The 24,954-nt window shown below is 23.8% G+C and overlaps 7 protein-coding genes across 7 annotated transcripts; 3 read left to right on the top strand and 4 right to left on the bottom strand.

Annotated features, from left to right (window-relative positions):
• Window positions 1-1,762: 1,762 nt before the first annotated feature.
• On the top strand, window positions 1,763-9,133 carry PmUG01_14053000 (conserved Plasmodium protein, unknown function; the record flags this gene model as incomplete). Its single annotated transcript, XM_029008101.1, has 3 exons — window positions 1,763-8,634; window positions 8,773-8,860; window positions 9,086-9,133. 3 exons carry the CDS (start codon window positions 1,763-1,765, stop codon window positions 9,131-9,133), a joined length of 7,008 nt encoding a protein of 2,335 aa, XP_028864424.1.
• Window positions 9,134-9,742: 609 nt separating this feature from the next.
• On the bottom strand, window positions 9,743-11,646 carry PmUG01_14052900 (conserved Plasmodium protein, unknown function; the record flags this gene model as incomplete). The annotated part of the gene is made up of 5 exons (XM_029008100.1): window positions 9,743-9,797; window positions 9,885-9,960; window positions 10,121-10,270; window positions 10,430-10,612; window positions 10,749-11,646. 5 exons carry the CDS (start codon window positions 11,644-11,646, stop codon window positions 9,743-9,745), a joined length of 1,362 nt encoding a protein of 453 aa, XP_028864423.1.
• Window positions 11,647-13,984: 2,338 nt separating this feature from the next.
• On the bottom strand, window positions 13,985-15,019 carry TRAMP (thrombospondin-related apical membrane protein, putative; the record flags this gene model as incomplete). The annotated part of the gene is made up of 1 exon (XM_029008098.1): window positions 13,985-15,019. One exon carries the CDS (start codon window positions 15,017-15,019, stop codon window positions 13,985-13,987), a length of 1,035 nt encoding a protein of 344 aa, XP_028864422.1.
• A 2,238-nt stretch (window positions 15,020-17,257) lies between these two features.
• PmUG01_14052700 (PPPDE peptidase domain-containing protein, putative) lies at window positions 17,258-19,103 on the bottom strand (the record flags this gene model as incomplete). The annotated part of the gene is made up of 3 exons (XM_029008097.1): window positions 17,258-18,354; window positions 18,506-18,597; window positions 19,051-19,103. The coding sequence occupies 3 exons, from the start codon at window positions 19,101-19,103 to the stop codon at window positions 17,258-17,260; spliced, it is 1,242 nt and encodes a 413-aa protein (XP_028864421.1).
• A 1,510-nt stretch (window positions 19,104-20,613) lies between these two features.
• Window positions 20,614-20,859, top strand: DPH3 (diphthamide biosynthesis protein 3, putative; the record flags this gene model as incomplete). Its single annotated transcript, XM_029008096.1, has 1 exon — window positions 20,614-20,859. One exon carries the CDS (start codon window positions 20,614-20,616, stop codon window positions 20,857-20,859), a length of 246 nt encoding a protein of 81 aa, XP_028864420.1.
• Window positions 20,860-21,820: 961 nt separating this feature from the next.
• PmUG01_14052500 (conserved Plasmodium protein, unknown function) lies at window positions 21,821-23,236 on the top strand (the record flags this gene model as incomplete). Its single annotated transcript, XM_029008095.1, has 1 exon — window positions 21,821-23,236. The coding sequence occupies one exon, from the start codon at window positions 21,821-21,823 to the stop codon at window positions 23,234-23,236; it is 1,416 nt and encodes a 471-aa protein (XP_028864419.1).
• A 453-nt stretch (window positions 23,237-23,689) lies between these two features.
• APC10 (anaphase-promoting complex subunit 10, putative) lies at window positions 23,690-24,733 on the bottom strand (the record flags this gene model as incomplete). The annotated part of the gene is made up of 1 exon (XM_029008094.1): window positions 23,690-24,733. One exon carries the CDS (start codon window positions 24,731-24,733, stop codon window positions 23,690-23,692), a length of 1,044 nt encoding a protein of 347 aa, XP_028864418.1.
• Window positions 24,734-24,954: the final 221 nt, after the last annotated feature.

Here is a 24,954-nt window from a genome sequence, read left to right as displayed (position 1 = left end):
TTAATAAAATATATATATATAATTTTATTATTACTAGTGTTTAGCATTTTTTTAAAACTATAATATTACTGCATTTTTGTATTTTTTTTTTTTTTTTTTTTTTTTGTATACGTAATTATTACTACAAAATTTTAATGTTTCTTTTAATTTCCCAAAATGCTACTATTATATTATTATTTATGATAAATTTATTAACATTTTTGTTATTCTTTATACTAACATTTTTCCTCATTGTTTTTGCTATTATTTATCATTTTATTTTTTTTTAAATTTAGTTATTGTGTTGAAATTAAGTTATATTCAAAATGAGTTTTCTCGTTCATTTTTAATATCTAATAAATATACTTTTTTCTTTTTCGTTTTTTTATTCTTCAATTAAAATAAAACAAAGTAGGGTATAAAAAAAAATTTGCTTAAAGATATTCTAAAATTAATGATAGCTAATAAATCTGAAAAAAAAAAAAGAATAAAGAAAAAAGAAAAGAGAATTAAAAAAAGAAAAGAGATTTAAAAAAAGAAAACAGAATTAAAAAAAGAAAACAGAATTAAAAAAAGAAAACAGAATTAAAAAAAGAAAACAGAATTAAAAAAAGAAAAGAGAATAAAAAAAAGAAAAGAGAATAAAAAAAAGAAAAGAAAAGAAAAGAAAAAAAAGAAAATACAATTAAATTCTTATTTTGCTTTTTCCTCCAATGGGTGTACAATATTTTTTCAATACAAATTCCAAAGGAACGCATTTTATTATACATTTTAATTCTTTAAATGTACAAATTTTAAAAATAAAACAATAACATGAAAAATATTCTATATAATCCCAAATTTATAGCAGAAATTTTTTCTATATAACACATTTATCTCATAACTTTTGTTCTCATTTATTTTAACATATATAACTAATTAGACTGACTGATGAACTTTTTTAAGTTAAATGTTTTTTGATTAAAAGGCATACTATAATATAATTAAAAATATAATAAACAGCGAAAGGGAAAGAAAAATGAAAAAAGAGAAAAAATATATTTTGAGGATGTTGAGGATGTATATATATTAACCACCACCTCCTAAATTAAAAAAATGGAAAGTACTGTTATTAATATAAAATTTTAAATAGGTTCGTCGTTGTCCATTTATTATTTAAGTGAAATATAAAATGGCGGCTTTGCATATATATACACATACAAGTAATACCGGTATTGTGACTCATATATATAGCAACAAAATTTAATTCATTTTGTTCAAAATAAAAAATGTAAAACGAAAATAGCCTATGATATTTTGAAAAGCAAAGCTTTTTTTTTTTTTTTTTTTTTTTGTGCTCATTTAAAATTTTTACATATATACTTAAATAATAATTAGAAGGAACGTCAAGGCAAAACATTGTAACTCTGTTATTAAGTGTATTAAATTTTTAATAAAAGAAATATTAATCAGTTATTTATACATAAATGTAAGCCTTGACATTGTACGATATTTATAAGAAAATGATGACTTAAATTTTGAATTACTCTCAAAATATAAGAAAAATAAGAGAAAAAATTTCCCACTTTCGTGATATTTTAAAAGCCAAGCCATTTATTATTATCATTATTGTTATTACTATAAATATAAGCACGTAAAAATAGTGTGAGGTAAAATTAAGGAGCTGATTTTTGCCTGTTTTTCTTCAGTTATACTCTGTAGCAATTTTTATGTTGATATATATTGTATACACATATATGTATATAATTATTATATATGATTACTTTAATTTCATAAAAACTAAATGTTAAAAAGTAAAAAAAGCAGAATTCAAAAGATCATACAAGTACTCGAAAACAATGAAGAAGACGAGAAAACATTGATTATGCATATAAATGAAATAGAACAAATATTCTTCGAATGTTTTAACAATGAAAATAAAAAAAATAGTAGGATAATTCATATTTATGTTATTCCATATGTCAATTTATTATTAGAGCGTGTTCATAGCCATGATGGAAAAAATAATACTATATCATTTAAGGAAAGGCTCATTACAAGGATTTTAACCTTTTGTTGTTCTATTTTGAGAATTAATAAAAGTTATTCTTATTTAGTTATATCTTACTTTGTTAATTTATTTGAGGAAAAATATTATATAGTAAAAATTATTGAATATTTGAAAAAGATTATTATTTATTTGTTAAAAGGTTTATTATTTTCAAAAATTTGTTTATGCGCAAAAGATGATGATGATGACGATGATAATTATAGGAATAACAACCTCAATAACATTAAACAAGGATTTCATAATTATGTTATATTAAAATCAAAGGTTTTCAACGTGTTAATGAATTTCCACTTCTATAAATGGATAACGGATAATCCATATAAATATGATCTCATTAAAAATTTAATGTTAATTTTAACCAAGGAAATTTTATTTTTTTTCCATGTTTTAAAAAATAAAAAAAATATATTTAAAGAAATATTAAGGGAAGATAAACAAATTCACCATGTTATTAACGAAATATTTGATATATCTTATTTAAATGATGTTACTGATAAGGTGGACTTAAAAAATTATGATGAAATTATACTAATCTGGCTCGAACAAAATATTAGACTGCTTAACGATTTAATTCTTTTTAATCTTAGTAACAATGCAAATAACATTTTCCATCATGCAAAGGACGAAAATTTTATGAACGAAAACAAGGAAGATGGCAACTGGTCAAACGATAATTCTTCTTCAGCCAAAATAAAAAAAGCAATCGCATCAACATTTGCAAAACCAAGAACGACAATAAAAAAGGATATAATAAAAAAGAGTAAAAATAATAAAATAGAAGAAGAACAAAATATTAAGAAAGAACATGTAACTAAACAGGATAAAGTTGATGAGGAGGTAAAAAACGAAGAAGTAAATAATACAAACAATGACAGAACCAAATATGAAATTTTTAATAAGTTAATATATCATTTTAATTCAAAACATGAATTTCAAAATATTACGAATGAAAATGTGGTAATCACTGCCAACAGAAATGATTTGTTAACAGGTGAAAAAATTGTTCAGGAAAGGAAATACAATCAAGCAGAGCATTTTATGGATAATTATATGAATTATTATACGAATGATACCCATTATAGGAATTGCATGAATTATGTGAATTTCTTCGATAACTCCTTTTTTGATAATACACACAATGTAGGACAACAAGATGATGCTAGTCAAAATGCAAGTAAATATTTACAAAACTTGGGGTGTTTAATAAATAACATAGATCAAATAACAACAGATAACATTATTTTCCTTACGCATTTGATGAGAAATATTTTCTATTTAATTCGTGAAGTTCCCTTTGTACTAAATTTTTTTCTTGAAAACATTTTCATAATGATAGAAAAATTAATGCATCTAAAAGGAAATATAAAGAAACGGTTGAGATATCATGGAGACAGAAATTGTAATATTCATGTGGAAGATAATTTAAATATGTCTGATTCTCTTGATGAAGATATAGAAAAAAGAAAGGGGCGTGGCTCCAATTCCTTTGATAAAGGAAATAATAATTATAAAGAAAAACTTCTTCATTGTATGTTTTATTATATTAAAAATGAATTGTATATATTAATATGTAGAAAAAATGTAAATTTTTCATTCTATTATTCATATATTACTAGTCTATTAAACTTCATGGGGGAAGAGGGAACGACGGATGAACTAACAAAAAAAAAAATACAATCATTGAACAATGCGCTTTCAGGAAAAAAAAAGGAACAAGAAATAGACATAGACATAGAAGAAGAAGAAGAAGAAGAAGAAAAAAAAAAAAGAAAAAAAAAAACCAATGAAAACAATTTCAATTGTGAACATATGAACAAAACAATTCTACGAAAAGAGGATTATGGATATAAGAAGTTAAAAAATGAACAAGTAGATATTATGTCGTACTTGAAAGTAAAAATGAATGAAAGCGAAAATGAAAATCAAGATTTTAAAAAAGAAGAAAAGGAAAACATTTTTATAAATCAAATTATTAAAAAATTATATCTCACTAATTTTAAATTAGACAAAGAATTTTATGAAAATTTTGACTGTTCCAGGAAGAGTAACTTAATAGATTTTATACAAAAAAAAAAAAGAAAAAAGAAAAACACAGATATTGTAGGGGCAAATACAGGTGACAGCAATATTTGTGGTAGTCCTTATGGTTATGATTTTAATTCTAATTCATATGAACAAGCAGTTATGAAAATTGCTGAGGGGGGGATGGACCTTATGCACAACTCGAATCATATCGTTACATCTTATCAGAATAATAGTAACATGGAAAGTGGTGTAGTAGGACTAAATAAAAATAAACCCATTTTAAGGGAAAATTTTAAAGAGATTAATGATGACAGTATAGTGTATGAAAAAAGGGGCGATAATAAGGATTACAAAATCAGTGATAGTCAGTGGGAAGAAGAAATGATTTATTCAACGGATATGCAAAATAATATGATTGAACAGATGAATTACAAAAGTATGTATTCCAAATTTTTGAATAATGATTTAAAATATTATGATAATGTTAAAAGTAATGAACTTATACTAGGAACGGTTGATTTATATTTTTTTCTTATATTTTCACAAATACTTAATAACAATCTTGAAAACAGTGTTCAAGTTCTAGGTGAAAATGTGTTTATTAAAAAAATTAATAATCTTAAAATTATTAATAATATTATTAAAAGAATTATTATAAATAGCATGATGAAAGAAAGGCTAAAGTTTTTTTTTCTTACCTTATACTCTATAAAAATTAATTCTATATGTGTGTTCACAGGGGACACCCGTAACGATATTTTTCTAAATTATTCTACTGTATTTAAAATATTTAACAATTTGCTGTTTTACGCATATATCGATGAAAAGAAAAAAAAAAAGAAAAAGGCCAAAAAAAGGAAAAGATTAAATCAGTTAAAACGGTTGGAAGCGAATACGAGCTGTGCACATCTCTATTATGGTAACAACTACGACAATGACATTTTGGGCTACACAACCGTTTGTTACAATTACTTTTATAAATTAAAAAAAAAATTGAAGAAGAAGGATTGTGTGTACAGATATGAATTACAGAAAAGGAGTTTCAAAATAAAATGTAAATATGACGAAATTTTAAATCTTCTTATATTTTTTTTACACAGTGATAAACTCTTAGCAAATCATCGAGATCAATACATCAAAACATTTATAGAACAAATATTAGAAGCTCCTAAGTTATCCTTTTCGTTTTTTATTTATTTAATTATTTGGCTGAATAATATAGATATCCATATTGATTATAAAGGATATATTAATAGCACACATAATGATAACATGTCTTTTTTAAAAAATGAAGAGAAAAGAAAGGAAATAATAGATGAAAGAAAGAACAAAGGAAAGTTTTTAAAAAATAAGGAATGTAAAATCGAGCATAGTTCTTTTTTACATTTTGTTGAGAAGGAATCGCAAGAAGACATGATAAAAAAAAGATATACTGATGAATTTTCAAGTAACCAAAAGAGAGAAAAGACTAGCAGACATAAAGAATTAGAAGAGGAAGAACAATGCTCCGAATATAATATAGCAATAAAAGAAAAATCTATATATGGTAACTCTTGCAGTACCCTTGAAAAAAAGAAGAGAATTAATAATGAACATGTTACTGGGGAAGAAGTAACTGATCATAACAATAATATGTATCTAATGTCTTCACCAAATGTTAATTATCATGATATCCAAAAATATTCTGATAAGGATGGTGAAAATAAGTATATTTATGATAGTCTTACATATAATGAATCGTCAGATGCGTCTTTTTCCCATTTTGAAATTGAATTAAGTGAAGAAGAAGATGAAGAAGAAGAATATAATAATGGCTGTATGAATAAAGAAACCAATAGAGAAGTGGCGTATGATGATAGTCCACAGAAGAAAGGGAGTAATAATTGCCATAACGAAACAATGGAAATGTTGAATTTTAACTATAATGATAATAATACCGCTTATGTCGATAATTCATTAAAAATGCCAAGAAAAATTAGTAATTCTAATACGTATCATATGAATGAAGAGATAAATAATGAAGCGAATTTGTACAAATACAGTGCTGCAAGTGCAAATATAAGTGTAGGTGTAAGCCAGAGTGAGAACAGAAATACAGATTTTAAGTACAATGATAAAGAAGCTATTAGTACTGCTAGCAATGAGGATGATGAGGATAATACTATAAAGGTTAGATGTAAAAAAGAGAGCGAAATGGAGGAAGAACTTTTTAATATCAATTACTATATAAAATATACCACAATGACTCAGAATTCGTCAAACTATTATATATTTAGCTTTTCACTAATTTCTAATTTACTTAAGAAGAATCAAAACATTAAGGCAAAAAAAACCATACTATGTATATACATTAATACATTATTTAAGTCGAGTAATGAAATAAGAGCCCTTTTAAAAAAACTAATAACTGCTTCAAAAGGAATTTATAATAATACAGTAAACTTTTTTACATACACGAAAAGAATATATTCTTTTTATCACAAAGTTTTTATTTTATTTTTGTTATATATATGCAGTATGTACATCCCAAATTTAAAAAATGATATTCTTTTTTTTTCACCCTTTGCATTTTATTTATGGCCAATAGAGTTAATTAATTTTGTTCATAATTTTTTGTTAACAAATTTTTCCTTTTTTTACAATGACATATTATCAATTTTTGTGAATTATGAACAAATTACGTTCTACGAAAAAAGGATGCTCTCTTTAAAAAATTATGCTGCAATTAATGAAAAATTAAATGAATATATAAAGGGTTTTCATCAGCCAAATATTTTCCAATCAGTGGAAGCGTTTCTAAAAGAAACTGATTTTTTTAATAATAGCAGTAGTTTTGGAAAAATTAATGATAAGGAAAATGAGCAAGCAATTAAAGGTAATAGAATGAATAAGTCGAATACGAAAAGTCATATGAAGACAACAAATGAAGAGGATCGAAATGGAGGGAGGCGAAGCGAAGAGGAAGAAGTTAAAGAAAGGCATAGAGAAGAGGAAGAAAGTGAAAAGAAGCATAGTGAAGAAAAAGAATGCCTACAGAGGAACGAAATATCACAGAAAATATTACTAGAAGAAATTTTCGTTGTCTTGTTCATAAAAACAACAGATTTAATGGAAGAAAAAAAATTGCTTGAGAAGATGAAAAAATCAAATAGATTTCTAAACTTTATAAGTATTGATTTTGTTGATGAATTGTGTAAATTTGTTTTATTCAATATTGAAAAAGGGTATGAAAAAAATAAAGATCATTTTTGGTTACATTTTAATTTACTTTTTAACGAAACGTCAGAAGATGATAAAACAAAAATAATGGATAAGTTTAAATATATAGAATTACAAGATATTTTGAACTTTTTCATAAATTCAGTTGATAACTTTTTGAGTATATGTGTGAGATCATCTATATTTTTTCATTTATATTTATTTGTATATAGTAATTGTCTAAAAAAAGAAGTAAGGACAATTTTGTTGAACAAGTTTATAGAGACATTACCTTTATTGAAGTCTTTATTTCATGAAGAGTTTTTCAGAATTTTAAAATATAATAACAAATTAAATGATACCAGTATTGAAAATACGAAAAGGCATGAGGAAAGGGAGAATGAAAAAGGAGTAGATGAAAAGGAGAATCAAAAGGATGATCAGGTGCAGAGAAACGACACAAATGATAGTAATACGAATACCGCAGAACATTCTACAACAGAACAAACGAAAACAGAACAGACACAAGATCCTACAGGTGGTAAGGAGCAAGCATTGGTAAAAGAAGAGGTAGGAAGTACAGAAAACGAAGAACAGAAAAATAAAGAATTATCCACAAAAGAAACAAATACTGTGAATGAAAATAGTGCATTTCAAGTTAATATAGAAATAATAAAATATATAAGCAAGAATTTGTATGATTGTCCTTCACATCCTGTAAGGGAGAGCCACTTTAATTTTCTAAACTTTTGTTATAATTTATACCTAGAAAATCAAAATATCCATTTTATTATTGAATTAATTGGATTTTTGAAAAAAGACCAAATTTTGCATATATTTAGTGAAATAATTAAAAATGAGATGGAAGAAAATATAAAAATTGAAATTTTGAAATGTTGCATTAACAATATTATTAAATTGCCTTATTCCTATATTCTAGAGAAACAAAACGAAAAGGAAAATGAATCTTATTACATAACAAATATTGAAATATTTTATTTTTATTATAATTTAAATAAAAATAAAAACATTCAAAAAATTATGTTAGATTATTTTGTAACAAAAGTTAATTTAAATACAGTTGATAATCAAGAAAACATTAAAATGTACAATGATATAACAGTGAAAGATATAGCAAATATAATTCAACAAATAGCGGAAAATAGTAATCCTATATTTCCTATATATGGAAGGTTTTTGTGTCAAATAACAAAAAATATAAATATATTAAGAGAATTTATTAGTAGTATTATTATGCCCTTACTGATACAGAAAAAAATATGGACAAATAAATTCATATGGAAAGGCTTTTTAATGTGTATATCTATGTTATGGTCCGATTTCAAGCACTCCCTTTTTTATGTTTTTTTTATGTTACCAAAGTAAGTATAATATATGGAAAAATAATTCTATCTTCGCATGTCAGAAAAGGCGCTCAACTTGTGCCTATACCTATTTATTTATTAGTACCTTTATTCACTGTATTTTTGATAATTTTTTTAATTCCTTTTTTTTTGAAGGGACGAATGCTTGATGCTTTTTAACGCTTTACAACAGAAACATTCCATACAAAGCGACTTAATGGAATTGATATCTTTAAACGAGCAGGTAAGTTCTAAATGCGAAATTTATTCCTATTTTTTCTGTTTTTTATCCAATTTGTGTTTATGTATATATATATATATATATATATATATGTATATGTATATGATTAGTATATTTTCCGTTTATCTGATGTATATCAAGCTTAATTTAGTTTTTATTTTAATTATGTTTTTGTTTTTCTTTTTTTTCCTTTTTTCCATTTTTTTCTTTTGTTTCCACACTGTATAGGCAAAAAGAATGTGCCCAGATTATTTGAAGAACTTATTAAATGCTTGATAACATAATACCAAATTGAGAAAAAAAAAAAAATTATAAAAATTGTAAGAATGTACCAAAATTATTGCAAATATAATTAGGATTTGAAGTTATTTTAATTCGTAATTAAGAATTTTTATTAGTGAAAATTATTTTATCATACTCATTCAATTTTGTTTTTTATTCTTTTAACATAACATTTGTTGCATTGTGTTAATAATGTACACGCTGTTTACTATAATTAAAATTTTTAAATAAAACATTATATGTGTTATGTGTACAATGCACATATACACATAAGGAATAAACGTTTCCCTATTTAGTGTTATGAAGATAAAAAAAATTTAGCAATTTTCCAGTAGGAGTGCATTAATAGGTAATTCATTCTGTAGAGCATATTTGTGAATAGCATTTATCGTGTTTTGACAAAAATGCATGTTACAACTAAATAAAAAAAAAAAAAAAAAAAATTAAAAGAAATAAAATGTAAATAATAAAATAGGAAAAACGTATTCCTAATGTTTTTATCTACCTTTAAAAATTTTTAATTAATATATAAGAATGTTTCTTTCAAAAATATATATGAAGAGAATAATTAAAAAATAAAAAATTTTAACTGTATAACTATTGCTATCTATAATTTGATACGTAATATTCTTCGTCGTTATGAAAGCCTAGACTGGAGCTGAAAAGAAAGAACGAAAAATATTTATTCCAAATATATGCTTTTTTGCTAAAATAAAAATATAAAAAAGCAGAAAAAAAAAGTTACTTTACATAGCAATACAGACATCCAAGTATTATGACAACGATAAAAAATATTAAAAGACCAAGGGAAAGCTTTTTATCTAAAAATTAAGGGAAGGAAAAAAGAAGTTTCAATCGACATTTCTATATGGGTATATTCAAAGTGTGCGTATTTAAATATATATTGTATATAGACACATATATATTTACAGTATGTATATACATATTTATACATATATGTGCATTTTTTATAGTATTTACTATTTATTATCCACATGAAAAAGTTTGTTTTCTCATGTTTTCTTTTCCCTGACATTGTGTCATCATCTAATAAATATCCATCCTCATCCGTCGTATTCTGTTCACTGGATGAAGAAGGTTTTTCTTCTTTTTTTCCATCTTCATTTGGACCTATATTAAAATCACGCAAACAGAAAAAAAAAAAAAAAAATGGAAGGAATTTAATTTAGCTAATTTTGTAGCTAGGTATTAGCATATGTATTTCCACTTCCATTTTTATTTCCATCTATATGTGTATTTTTTTTTTTTTTTTTTTTTTTTGGATAATACCGTTCAACTCATTTTTACAAGTCTTAGGTTCACACTCGTAAAAATCCAAAAGTAAATGCTGATCGCAAAAAGCACTTTCATCATTCATACAATTATTATATCTGCACTTGTAGGAAAAGTTATCACTACATATGTTGTAACAGGGGGACCATCCAACCCAGTCAGTAAAATTTTTTACTATTTCTGCAATTTGGGGGATATAAAGAAAAAAAAGAAAAACATTATATTTTTAGTACAGAAGGAAAATAGATTTTATTTTTAATCAAAAGAAAAATGCTAAAAGAATAGCACAAAAAGAGATAAATCTTTTCTAATTTACTTTTTTTAATCTTTACAACATTCTTCATATTTTTATAATTTTTGACATATTCTGCATTCATAATTGTTGATGGGAAAATAATAATATCACTCAACACATGCGAAGTTATAACAACAAAATTTATTATTTTTTTTTTATTTTGGTTATCCTTATTATTATTTGAATTTTTATTCTCATCAAATGGCTTGCGTATTTGATCAGATGAGGAATTACATACTTGATTTAGAATAATATTTGTGAAGTCAAATTTTATAATATCATTTTCTAGTATTCCTTTTTTTATAATATATTCATTTTCAGAAAATGTAGGAATACTTTTATTCAAATCAAAAGATTGAGGTAATTTTAAAAATAAAAATCGTCCATGCAATAATGCAGTTTGTAGATGTTCAATTTGTACATTTTTTAAGTAATTAATATATAATGTATAATTATTATATATATCAAACTCACATAGGTCATTAGTAATAGCAATAGAAAATATTAATACTTTATTACATAACTCTAATCCCAAATTTTTTAAAAGATTATTGGTATAGTGGTATGTGTTTTCTTTATTCCTTATTTCGATAGTATACTCTCTATTTTCGAGTTTGTACCTTTTCTCTAATGGAGAATTAAAATTTTTGTGATCTTTAACTAATTTTGCACATATATTTTTTTCATGGCTTATTTTATTTATTTTATTATCTTCAAATACTGTTGCTTCCATAGAAAAATAAGGCAATACTCTATGGAATACAGTAATCTTCTCTTCATTCTTATGTAGTTTATTTCCTGACTCTATGGGACCTTTTCTTATTTTAAGTGTATTTATTTTTATTAACAAGAAAAAATAAATTAATTTTGCAATTCGAAATTTTAAAAATTTTTTATTATAGTCCATTTTAATTTCCATTATGGACTCATGAAACTGTGTTGAATAGATATCTAGATGGCTATTTATAGATATAATGTTTGTACGAAAAACGACGCTACTGTACATGCGAAAATGTGTGTACAAATACATGCATATATTCCGCTATACATTACTGTAAAATCATTAATATAAATAAAGATAACCACATGAAAGAAAAATAAAATATACTTTAATATAAAATGGGAAGAAATTTTTTTATCATTAGGAGTTAAATCAAGGCATTACGTTTTCTTTTTCATTTTTTTTTTTATAATTTTATTTCAAATAACTTATACAACAGTACATAAATAGGACAGAACAAGAAAAAAAAAAAAAAAAAAGCAAGCAAAAAGAAAAACAAAAACAAGAACAAAAATAAGAACAAAAAAAATTAAAGGTAAAAAAAAAATACAAGTTGTCTTATTTTTATATGAAAAAATCACATACATGCTAATGTTTTGAAAACATTTATTATTAAGGATGCATGCACCAACAAAAAAAAAAAAAAAAAAAAAATTTTATATAATTCGCACTTTTTTTCCGGTTTTTATATAATACATAGATCAATTCGTTTTATCTATTTTATATCACTCGTTTTTTATAATTATTAAGAAAATTCGTGAGTTATTACACAAGTTTTTAAGTTTTTTTTTTTTTTTCCGTAGAAAGGAAAATGTGTAATTTTTAAGGACTATTCAATCAGTAAAAGAATAAGCATTATGATGTCTTAACAATAAGAAGTTCTTATATATACAGAATTATTTCACAAAAAAAAAAAAAAAAACTATTTAAAATATGTATTTTTTGCTTTTAATTTAATTATATACAATAATACTCCTGATTTAGTTTCTCGTGTTGCTTCCAATCAATTCCAGAAGTGCATGTAAAAATTAGTAGGTTCAAATTTAATTATATCTTCTCTATTTTCTTCTCTTCTTTTTCATGTTTTTTTCTCTTTTCTCCTTTATCATTTCCCTCTTTTTTTTTTTTTTTTTTTTTTTTGGATTTTTCATTTTTATTTTATATGTTAAATAATTTTAACGAAATAATTATGATAAATATTTTTAAAATAAGTATTTCTTATACTTTTTTTTAATTTTTTTCGTGTATTTAGTAGTAAGTTCAATATTTACGCAACAATTTAGCCTATATAATGCTAGTACGATAAAGTATGTACACATACATACATATTTATATGCGTATGTAACGATATATAATCATTTATGTAGGAAGGATAAATTATAGTAGATGATACAAGCAGTTTGGTCCCCGTTCTTGCTATATCACATTTATACATAGGAGTACTTTGCAAATGTTAAAGGAAAAATACAAAAACAGTAATTATTGTTCATTAAAATAAAAAAAAAAAAAAAGATTGATAAGATATATTTGCTTACAGAACACGAAAAAAATTGAAGCGTATATTCTTGTGTATATCTATTTTGTGCCCACAGAAAAATTAAATAATGAAACACACATTAGAGTATGAGTGAATAAGTATTCAACATTCATCATTCTAAATTTTAAAATTTAATCATTCGTTATGTTGTCATTCTTTTTTTAGTCATCCATTATTTTGTCATCCATCATTTTGTGATTCATTATTTTATTACTTATTTTTTATTTTTATCACTTTATTTTCTATAATTAACAACTTAATCTATTTTTTTCTGTTTTTTCCCATTCCTCTTTAATTATGAAAAGGAAAGAAAAAAATAAAATAAAAAAGAGAAACCAAAAAATATATAAATTAAAAAAAAATTTCGTAAAGCTAAAAGTTATAATATTAAAAATAAGTTATCAAAAGAGGATAAAGAAAACAAGAGATATAATAAAATAAATAGTAAATGGATTAAATTTTGTGGAATATACATAAAAAATTCAAATACAAGAAGCAAACACAAGCATGCATATTTATACTATTTAATAGTTCGATAAATAAGAAAGAAAATGATTTAAAAATTAAGAACATTCCTTAACGTAATAGTATTGCTAAGGTGACAAAACATAAAAAACAAAAGGAAAACAAAAAAGAGTAATAATGTTATTCCCAATTTGCAACCATCTATATGGGAGAAGTGCTTGAAAATAAAGAAGGAAAAAGTCCCCCTTTCATATGGTATTATATGCGTATAAGTATTCGAGTTATATAATATGCACATGTATATATATATGCGTACGTTTGTATGATTATATATATACATACATGTATAAAAGTACGGATTTGTGGGCATATAACACTAAGTGCATATTTACATTTTAGGGATGATCCTCCAAAGTATTGTTAAAAAGATAGGATTATATATTTGGTTCGACGAACTAGCTATTTTTTCTTTTCTTACTCATACATAAATCTTCCAGCTACATTTTCGTATAATTCCTTTTCAGCTCCTTTTCTTTTGTAAAATATATGGTATAACACTCCTATTACCCCTATAACGAGAGCTACAGACAAAAGAATCATAAAAATTTTAAAGGCTGAAGATTCTTTATATTCAAATAATGAATTACATGGAGGTAATGGTATTTGACATGGCCTTGTTTCTTTTAAGTCTCCTTTGAAGCAGTCTCCCGTTGGATGTGCACATTTCCTTTCTCGAATTTGAATATTATCCTGATGTTCACATTCCATAGAGCATTGAGACCATTCACCCCATTCGGTATAAAGCATAGTTTTCTTTTCTATAATTAAATCAGGTTTATTTAACTTATTTTCTAATACTGTGTAACAGTTATCTTCTGGTTTTAGTAAAAAAGAAATCTTATCTTTTACAAAAGCTCTCCATGTACCATTTTTGAAAAAATCAGTTATATTAATTCGAACACTTCCAGATGTTTTACTTATGGTAAATCTAATTGGACCACCTAAAATTTCAAAATCAGCAGGGTTCATAACATCACACGATTTTAAGAAAACAATATTATAATTATTATTATTACAAACACTTTTTGTATTTGATGGTATTATACTTAAAATCAAATTTACTTCATATGGTGAATTATTATCAACAGAGAAATTAAAATCTCCTATATAAAATGTTAACACTAAATAACTTTTACTATTTTCTTCTTTTAATGAATATAATTCTAATGATTTGTCATTCGAAAATTGAGAATTTTTTATAACCATATAATTATGCATTAAAAATTCTTTTCTGTCAAAATCGGAAAATTCCGGAGCTTGTAGCAAGTCCATATTTCCGTTACGTGTACATTCCGGTTCTAATATGATAATATTGTAATTTCCATTTTTTTGAAGTAGTTGTAAAACATAATCTGTACTTGGTTTTCTAAATTTTGCGATCAAATTTTGCGGAAATTTTCCTGATAATTTCCCCGACAAATTTTCTGACAACTTTCCTTTACAACACATGGTAAAAAGCAAAAAGATTAAACATATTAATTTACACATTTTACAAAAAAAAAAAAAAAAAAAAAAAGAAAACTATAATATAACATATGTTACAATAGTGGCCAATGGTGTAATAACTATATGAACAAACAAAAATTATATATATAAAGCAAAGGAGGAAATAGTTATAATCGAGGAAGTGGCATTATAATATAGCTATTTCCTGTATCTTGCTTTTTAGGAGAATAAAACCAATAAATAAATAAATGATTATATAAATATATAATTATATAAATATATAATTATATAAATATATAATTATATAAATATATAAATATTTAAATATATAATTTAAATATATAATTATTTAAATATATAATTATTTAAATATATAATTATTTAAATATATAATTAAATAAATAAATATATATATATATATAAGAGAAGCATTAAATCTTGAAATACTTTAATTTAAAAAAAATTTATTAAAACAAAAAAAAAAAATATTGAAAACAGAAGATTCTTCGTAATACCAACATATTTCATAGAACAAAAAAATAAATTGGTGTATTTTAAAAGGTGGAGAAATTTCTTGCTAGTTATTTGCATTCTTATGTCTTAGCTTCTACTTGCTTTGCTGCTTATGTTGTTTTTTATGTTCCTGCTTACAATGTTACTTACGATACTGTATATTCATTTTTTTATCTGTTTTCTTTATAATGTGTAGTAAAATTAAATTTACCTTTTATATAGCTTTTCACACATTTCATATACTAAATAATTGATATTTGCAATAAGGTGTGTTCAGAAAATATGCACATATGTACATAAAAATGTACGTACATTTGTATAAAGGTAAAATTAAAATAATTGGTAGTTTTATGTTAAGAACCAAAAAATAATCAAAAAAAAATAAATGAAACCTTAAGAATGAGCGCATGCACGGCAAAAAATCAAAAAAATAAAATATAACAAAATAAAAAATAAAATAAACAAAAAGAATGGGCCCAAAATAAAATTCTTCTGAGTTAAGGTTCTATTGAAGTATATTTCGTCGAACCCCAATTAACAAAGCAATATATATTTTTTACTTTAATAACTCTAAATTATACACATATATATATATATAAAGCTCTACGAACAACAACCCAACAGTTGATTAATGCCTTAAATTATGAAAAAATGCAAAATGTGTAATAAATAAAAACAAAACAGTGGAAACATTAAATCATAGTAATTTCATCTTAATCTCTGATAAATCCTTAAATAAATAGAAAAAAAAAGGTAAAAATGTAATACAATTACGAAATTTTTTTTTTTTTTATATACATTAGTGTGAGGATATATTCATTTTTAAATTGGAACAACAATTGAATATACAACTGCAACACTTTTTTTTTTTTTTTTTTTTTTTTTTTTTTTTGCTATTATATACTTGTATATTAATATGGTTCAGGATCGAATAAAACAAAAAACTAGTTTATTAATTTTATTATGTAATTTTTTTTTTCTCTTTTCTTCGCCTTTGTTTCTTTTGTAAAATTGTAATAAGAAATATTATTCAGTTAATAATTTTTCTTTATATATTAATTGAAACTAAGAAAAAAAAAAAAAAAAAGAATAAGCACAGTAATAATAATAATATAAAATGATTTATGGTTTTAATAAAAAGAATAATTTCCACTAGGAATATATTATTTGTTTTTTAATTTTGGGATATACAATATATGCATTCTACGCTCCTCTTGTTCTTTTTTTTTTTCTTTTAAATAAACTTGTGCAATATTAATGATTTTACATTTTTATTCAAACATATTTTTCATTATTAATTTTGCGTTTTATGCGTAAAAACAGGTTACAATTTTAGTATATGTATAAAAAAATGTACACATATACACACATACACAGTTATGCACGCATATATATATATATATGTATACGCGTAATAATTATTTAACAATTTTGAAAATTTTCGTAATAGTTCCTTTATATCTGTTTTCCCCTTTAAAAATGTATGATTTTTTCCTTATAATATTACACTGGCACTTTTGCTTATTTCCTATATTTTTTTCTTTCATAGAAAACCCTCTTTCACCATCCAACCGATTTTCGTTCCTTTCTTCTTTTTCGATTCAATGGATACAAAAAAGTTCTAATTTTCTTTGCCAAGTCGTTAGTTTTATTTTTTGTGCATTCGTCCGAAATTTAGTTTTTCCCTAATGATTTTTTTGAATAACCACGTACCGCTATATATGTTTCCTACAAAGGTGCTAAAGAGTTTATTCGTGCATTCAATAGGTCTGATATGTTTGACAAAAAGTCTTTTTCTATTTGTGGATCTGAAATGATCCTATCTTTTATAATATTAAAAAAATTGAGATTATTTTTTTCATTCGTAGTATCTATGTTATCGTTTATGAACATTTCTGATATAAAAATAAACACATCATTTGCGTTACTATTTTTTTTACTGGTATATGAAATGTATTCAGATACATCCTTAAAATTCAAGGCTTCCATTTTAAAAATGGAACTGTCTTCATTTTTTAAAAAAAAATTTTTATTTATAAATAAACCTAAATGTTCAGAAAAGGCATGTTTATTAATATTATTTTTATCAATAAAAATTGTTAAGGTTTCTAAATTATTTATTTCGTCATATTCAACAAAACCTTGTAAAAATCCAAGGGAATTTAACATTTTATTATATTCACAAATAGTTAATTCATTATTAAATAAATTATAATGTTTTTTGTATATATAACGATTTTTTAATATATTTGTATTTGTAATTAAGTTATCAAAAAATATTTTTAAAGTATTTAAAAATAATTTTTTTTCATTTAAATCATATTTATCATTCTTTAAATATTCTTCTAATAAATTTTCTATTTTATTTTCATTAAAGAAATTATCTAATGATACACTTGGTAGTTTTGAATATTCTTTTTTTTCATCATTTTCATTATTACTTATACTTTTATTATCTCCAATACCTCCTTTACTGTTTATTGTTGATTGAGCATCTAGACCTGGTGCAATGGACGTTTGATAAGACTGCATCATGTCTAAGATTAACTTCCCTTTGCTAGTAGACATAACTTCATAAGGTGTGTTCAAAATATACTCAGGAATATTTTTGCCAACTAAGAAATTACAAACTTCATTTGTAAAATTATTGCAATTCCAGCTAATTAAGTTGTACTTATCAACTGTAAAATTTTGTTGAATACCATTAAGATATTCGTGAAAATGTGATTGTTGTAATTCTGTTGTTCCCATGCTTATTACGTTCACGGGTTTTATGTCGTAATAAGACTCAAACTCATTTGGAGCAAGACATAATATTCCTCCACCTGTATGGGTGGAAAATTAATACGTACACATACATATATATGCATATGTATACACAAAGACGTATATACACGTGCATATATACACATATCTTCACGTTCATTTTAACCAAAATGTGGAGCATATATGTACTAAATTCAATGTCCTTTTTACCGTAAAAGTATTCCATATCATATACCAAAACAGCTGTATGCCATACTCCATCTATTTGTTTTCCTATTAAAAGGGGGGACCATGCTTTTACCCTTCATTATAAAAAATAATGGAAAATATAAAGTACATAATTTAATTATATATTTTTTCTGACTAATACAGAAAAAATAAATTTCAGTGATTTATGGAAATGTAAATGTTACTTTTTTAAATATAACAAAAACTACCTTTCATATCATTTGCAAATTTGTGCAGATAGACAAAACTGTTATATGCAATGCATATCTGCCCATATACATATACGTACGTACGTACAAAAATACTCACGTACATACATACACTAGCGCAAAACAAATATAGATCTGCTAAAATGTTATCTCTCATGAAGCTCATTGAAAAAGGTAAAACATAAATAATGATTCTCTCTTTAAAACTCCACGCAGTAATAAACCAGAATGAAGAATAAGCGGCTTGTAAATACATAAACGGTAAAATATGTTTATATACTTAAAAAATTTATATATCTTATTTTTATAGATTATTACATTCCTCTGGATAAATCATATATTTTTAACTTAACGCTAAATGTTGAAGCCATGATAATTTATCCTTTTAAGTATATAAATCCAATTTAAAATCTCTAATTTACACAATTTTTTTTTATTGTTTATTGTACAACTTTAGTAATTATTAATGCTTAAAAAAAAAATTTTTTTTTTTTCCTTTTTTACACTTTATTACGCTTACAAAATTTGTAAAATTCCAAAAAAGAAAAAAAAATATATATATTCTTTCAACTCTTTAAGCTTTTGCAGACACGCGTAACAACTATGTATGTATTACTGCTCATTTAATTATGGTATATCAATTCACATAAGTAAATGCACACATATATCACATTTAATTAATATATACAAATTAATATATACATTTAAAAAAAAAAAATAATACATACATATATATATATATAACTACTTTTCTGTTATATTGTTTGGGATGTACTCTTTTTTTGGTTTTACAATTCTGTAAGTTATGTCTAAGCAGCTTTGGTTAAAATTTGGTAAAAGTAATTTTACAGTCTTTTTTTTTCTTATAATATATATTTATTCATAAAAAATTTGGCACAACACATATATATATATATATATTATTATGAGGACGAATTTGTTTTCCTATGAAATGTATAAATATATATTATATTATTAAAATCAGAAAAAAAATACGGTAACAAAATAATAAAACGAAAAGGAGTACTAAAAACATGTACACGTCTCTATTAGAGTTAACTTTTTTTTTTTTTTTCCTTTATAAAATAATATTCTACAGTGTTTTACAAACAAAAATTTTTTTTTTTTAATTCTAATGAAGTCTCATTATATTTTCTTTAACTAAAAGGATATATACATACGTATGTAATGCATGTTACATAAATAGATACATATATATGTTTATATGTATAAAAATGTACGTTTGAAATAGTGTTTCTTTTTTTTACATTTTAGCACTATAAATTTAGTAACACTACAGAAATCGCCCAAATGGAATATTTTATTCGACAAAAAAAATTTTGTTACGTATTATACGATTTGTACAAATAAAAATTATGAAAAAAATAAGCATTTCAACTTGTTAATGCTTAAAAGTACAAATAAAACACTCACATGTATATATTCATACATACATACAAACATACATATACGCACAAACTTATACATACATGCCATATCATACTCACATTTGCACTACTGTAAAATCGTCACTCCATTTTTATTGTTAAAACTACTGATTATGAAAAGAATTTGGTGTGCACATTTTCAAGAACGTTGGTAATATGAAGTGAAAAGTTTGAGGAAAAAAAAAAAAAAAAACATATATATATATATATATACATACATATACATGTATGCATTATGTATATTTTATGCAAACATATTTATTGTTAAATATATTTTTTTTATATTCAAAGAATAGAACAAACTTATTTTTTGTTTACGTACGAATGTAAATTTTTGTAAGAACAGCATACATTTTGAAAAATTGTATATAAAGTTATATTAATAATCATTTGTAACATATATCAGTATTTATTTCATTATATATTTCAAAAGATGATAGTTGAAAATAACAATTACGAGATTAATGAGTCATATAATGTTATATATGAAGAAGTAAAATTAGAAGATTTTGAGTTTGATGAAACAAGTAAAACTTTTTTTTACCCATGCCCATGTGGTGATATTTTTGAAGTAACCTTAGAAAATGTTTTGAAAGGAGAAAATATTTTAAGATGTCCAAGTTGTTCATTAAGAATTAAAATAATATACAAATCGAAAGATTTGTTAAAATATGTATAAAATGTGAGAAGCAGTAATATTTTTGTTGTAACGTTATAATAATAATTCAAACAGGTAAAAAAACAAAAATAAAAAATACATACATACTTATAAATACATACATACTTATGTATGTATATGTATACATATACATATCTTTTATTTTTATATCAAAAAGGAAAGGCATATTTGTTAATTGATTAAAATGAATAGAGGGATATTATAAATGTATTCGCCCTACGTGCAGCCCATCTGTTCTTATGTAGATATATATTATTATAATTGTTGAGACGAACCAATATTTTTCGTTTTGTTTTTTGATAAAATGACCTGTGGTTTGGAAAAAAAAGAACATGTTGTTTATCTGTTCCATAAATATATATATGCATATACGTATTACTTCTCATCTTTTTTGTCATTTATAAAAATTATTAAAAGCAATTTTTTTTTATCATTTTAAGATCGTAACCATTTGTTATTTTCTTATTTTGTATTTTCATGAAAATGTACTATCTATTACGCAATGTATGAAGAACTGTTTACATTTTTTTTTTTTTTTTTGCTTTTAAAACATATAAATAACATCACATGACACAAACAAAATAAAATTAAATGTGAAGATATGAAATATTGAATAATATATATATATATATATATATATATATATATATATATAAGCACATATACTGTGGGGAAAATCCGTGAGGTTATATAACAGACCCAAATGGCATTTGTATTTTCTGTGAAAATTTTTTATTGTAGTTACGTAAAATGGATGCTTCGTGAAAGACATAAAACATTGAAGTTATATGATTAATAGAAAATTATTTGATTTAAAATTAATCACTATGTAAATATGTGCAAAAGGTAATATAAAAAATATTGTTTTAAAAATTTGTCAAAAAGTCAGAAAAGTTGTATATACATTTTTCAAAATTATTTTTTTTCCAAATTCACCTTTTTTCAAAAGAATTAGAAAAAAATGTACAAGGACACTGAAAATAAGGGCGTTGAAAAGAAGCAGGAGGAACAAAATGAAAAGATTATAATAAGAATAAAAAGAAAAATTGATGATACAACCATTCCATCCATTTATGTGAAGAAGTCAAATAAAAAAGTATGCAATGGTTTATTCTACAAACACATTGATACTGTAATTCCAGAAATAGATGTTAATAAAAAAAATGTTGAATGCATTAATATATTTTTAAAACACGAACAGTTTAATTGTAGTAACAGTAGTAGTGATTTATCATTTTTAGAAAAAAAAAGAAAATTTCATTCTATGAGAGGTTGTGAAAAGGATTTAAGGGAAACTATAAATAATTTAAAAAAGTATAAAATAATAAATCAAAATATTCAATATGTCGATTTAGACAATAAAGAGAAAAAAGGAAAATATAAAATAATTGATATAGATTTATTGCATGAAAAAGATAATAATGATAACAATAATAATATAAATTCTATAAATGAATTCAATGAAGAACGAAACGAAGACGAAAAAGAAGAGAAACAACATAATAAAACGGACAAAGAAAATTACGAATATGATTTGTATATTATAGACGATCAAAGATTAAACATAAATGATCACATAGATTATTTATATGACATTAAAAACAGTAACATTGATACATCTGAAGTCATAGTGCTAGAAGACGTGTATGAAAACAATACAAACGAATATGAAACCAATTCTTTTTCATCTTCCAGCTCTGACAGAGATACGAAAAAAGAAATGTCGGATTACCCGGACGAAAGTTGGAGTAGTGCAAATGATCATAGTGCTTGTATTGGCGATGATGATATTATGAGCAGCTACAGTTATAATATAAATTCTAATAGTGATTACTATGATAACAATGAGAATGGTGAGTGCTACGAGGAAAATATGCGCAGAGACGGTTATATCGAGAATATATCAAGTGACTGTTATGACCAGAATTTACCAAGTGACTGTTACGACGAGAATATACCAAGTGACTGTTACGACGAGAGAATGCACAACAACCTTTGCGACTCAAATTTGTGTAATAAATTTAATCAACACAGTGAGGCTGATTCTTTGGGGGAAAACATACAAATTGTTGATAAAGTTAATAAGAAAGCGTTTGATAAAAATAAAGAAAATTATTTTATCAATTTTGAAAGTTATGTAAAGCAGAAAAATTCTTTGAATAATAATAAGAATAAATACAAAAATAATGAAAAAAAAAAAAGTGCGAAAAAAAAATATATGCGTAATCAGAAAATTAATTCTTTAATTTTTGAAGAAAAAATAAAAGATGAGTTGGAAAAACGTTTAAAAAAAAAAAATGAAGATTTATTAAATGCAACATTGTCAGATAAGTTAAAAATTCTTGAGCAAATGGAAAATGAATATTATGACAACTGATAAAAAAAGAGATCAACATTTTGTAAAATTTCACTTAATGAACAACTAGCAAAAAAATGTACACACGCATATATGTATATATATATATATATATATATATATATATATATATATATATATATATATATATATATCGTATAATTTTAAAAAATTTCTAAAGTGGCGAAATATTGGTAAATAATTACACATTGCAAATTTGAAGAATGAATTAATTTTTCAATTATTGTATTGTTTTATGAACTAAACATTTTGTTATTTTTTTAAAGTGTTACTGTTTTTGTTTTAATTTACCTACACGCATTATGGAGCATGTGGGATTTATTATATATGAAGTATTAATACATATTTTTCACAAAAAAGTGTTGATATTAGGTAGTTTTATATATATATATATATATGTGCACATACATATTTTATTACGTTTTGCATTTCCAACTATGCTATATTTTTTTTTTATGTAAGCATTTTATCATATTTATAAAAAGTATAATTTGGACTGAAGACTTTGATCTGCCTTATGCGCGTATCTTTCCCGTAATGTTGACTAGATAATATACAAATCTGTAAGCAATGACAGTATATAAAATCTGTCTTTTTTAAAACTTTTTGGTTAAAATTGTAAAGATATGAAAAAAAATGGAATTTTTTTAAATCAATTATAAACCAAAAAGGATCATTAAAGGGATATTTATTTACATCACAAAAGGTACTGCAAAGAAACTCAAGATGATTTTCATCACTTCCTACGTTTATCGTTATTTCATATGGTGTATAAGATTCATCTAATGAGTAATTAAAAAGTAAACAAATTTTAGAAATTTTAGTAAGCTTTATAAATTGTATTGTAATTGTATGTGGCCCTAGGCTAGATGATTGCCAGTACGTATTAGCATTGTTGTCTTTTAAATTTTTCATATCAGATTTATATTTGCTACTTGATAATTTCCAAATACCTAAACGTCCAACTTCAACATATTTTTTACCTACTTTTATTTTTGGCAAATTATTTTTAACCATTTTAATATTTTCACCCAAATCCTTAGCACAGACAATATCATTTTTAAGAGACATATTTAGCTCACATATTATGTTACTTAGAAAATTATTTTTCTTATTTTTTATCGCTGTATTTTCCATACTATCAGAAATATCATAATCTTCATCATTTTCATCATAGCTACAATTTTTTTTTACGTGGTCATAGCAAAAGTTGCTCTCTTTATCATTTGGAATTTGACCTTTACCTTTAACAAAGAAATCATACTTACTTCTTAAACGAACTCTATCATTTTCTTTACCCTGGACACTTGAGCGGACTTCATAATTTTCATCACCCTCGCTATTTGAACTGACTTCATAATTTTCATCACCCTCGCTATTTGAACTGACTTCATAATTTTCATCACCCTCGTTGTTATCCTTGCCTCCTCTTCTATTGTTATATTCATGACATTGTACGAAATGTCCTACGTAGTTAACCTCTTGACTCTTGCGCATATTTTAAATTATTGTCTTGGTATGTTTTATATTGTATAGAACCACACATGTTACAAAAGACTAATAAATACATATGTATATAAAAAAAGGTTAAAAAATTAAAACTTACCTAAACACTGCTTACGTGATATGATATAAAGCGATCTGAATGTTTGTAGTATACGTGTTTACGTTAAAAATATATGTATCATCAATATGTTAAAATGCGTAAAATTTCAAAG

This window comes from Plasmodium malariae (genome assembly GCF_900090045.1).
Source record: "Plasmodium malariae genome assembly, chromosome: 14".
Taxonomy (NCBI): domain Eukaryota; phylum Apicomplexa; class Aconoidasida; order Haemosporida; family Plasmodiidae; genus Plasmodium; species Plasmodium malariae.
This window is presented reverse-complemented; position numbering and strand designations above follow the sequence as displayed.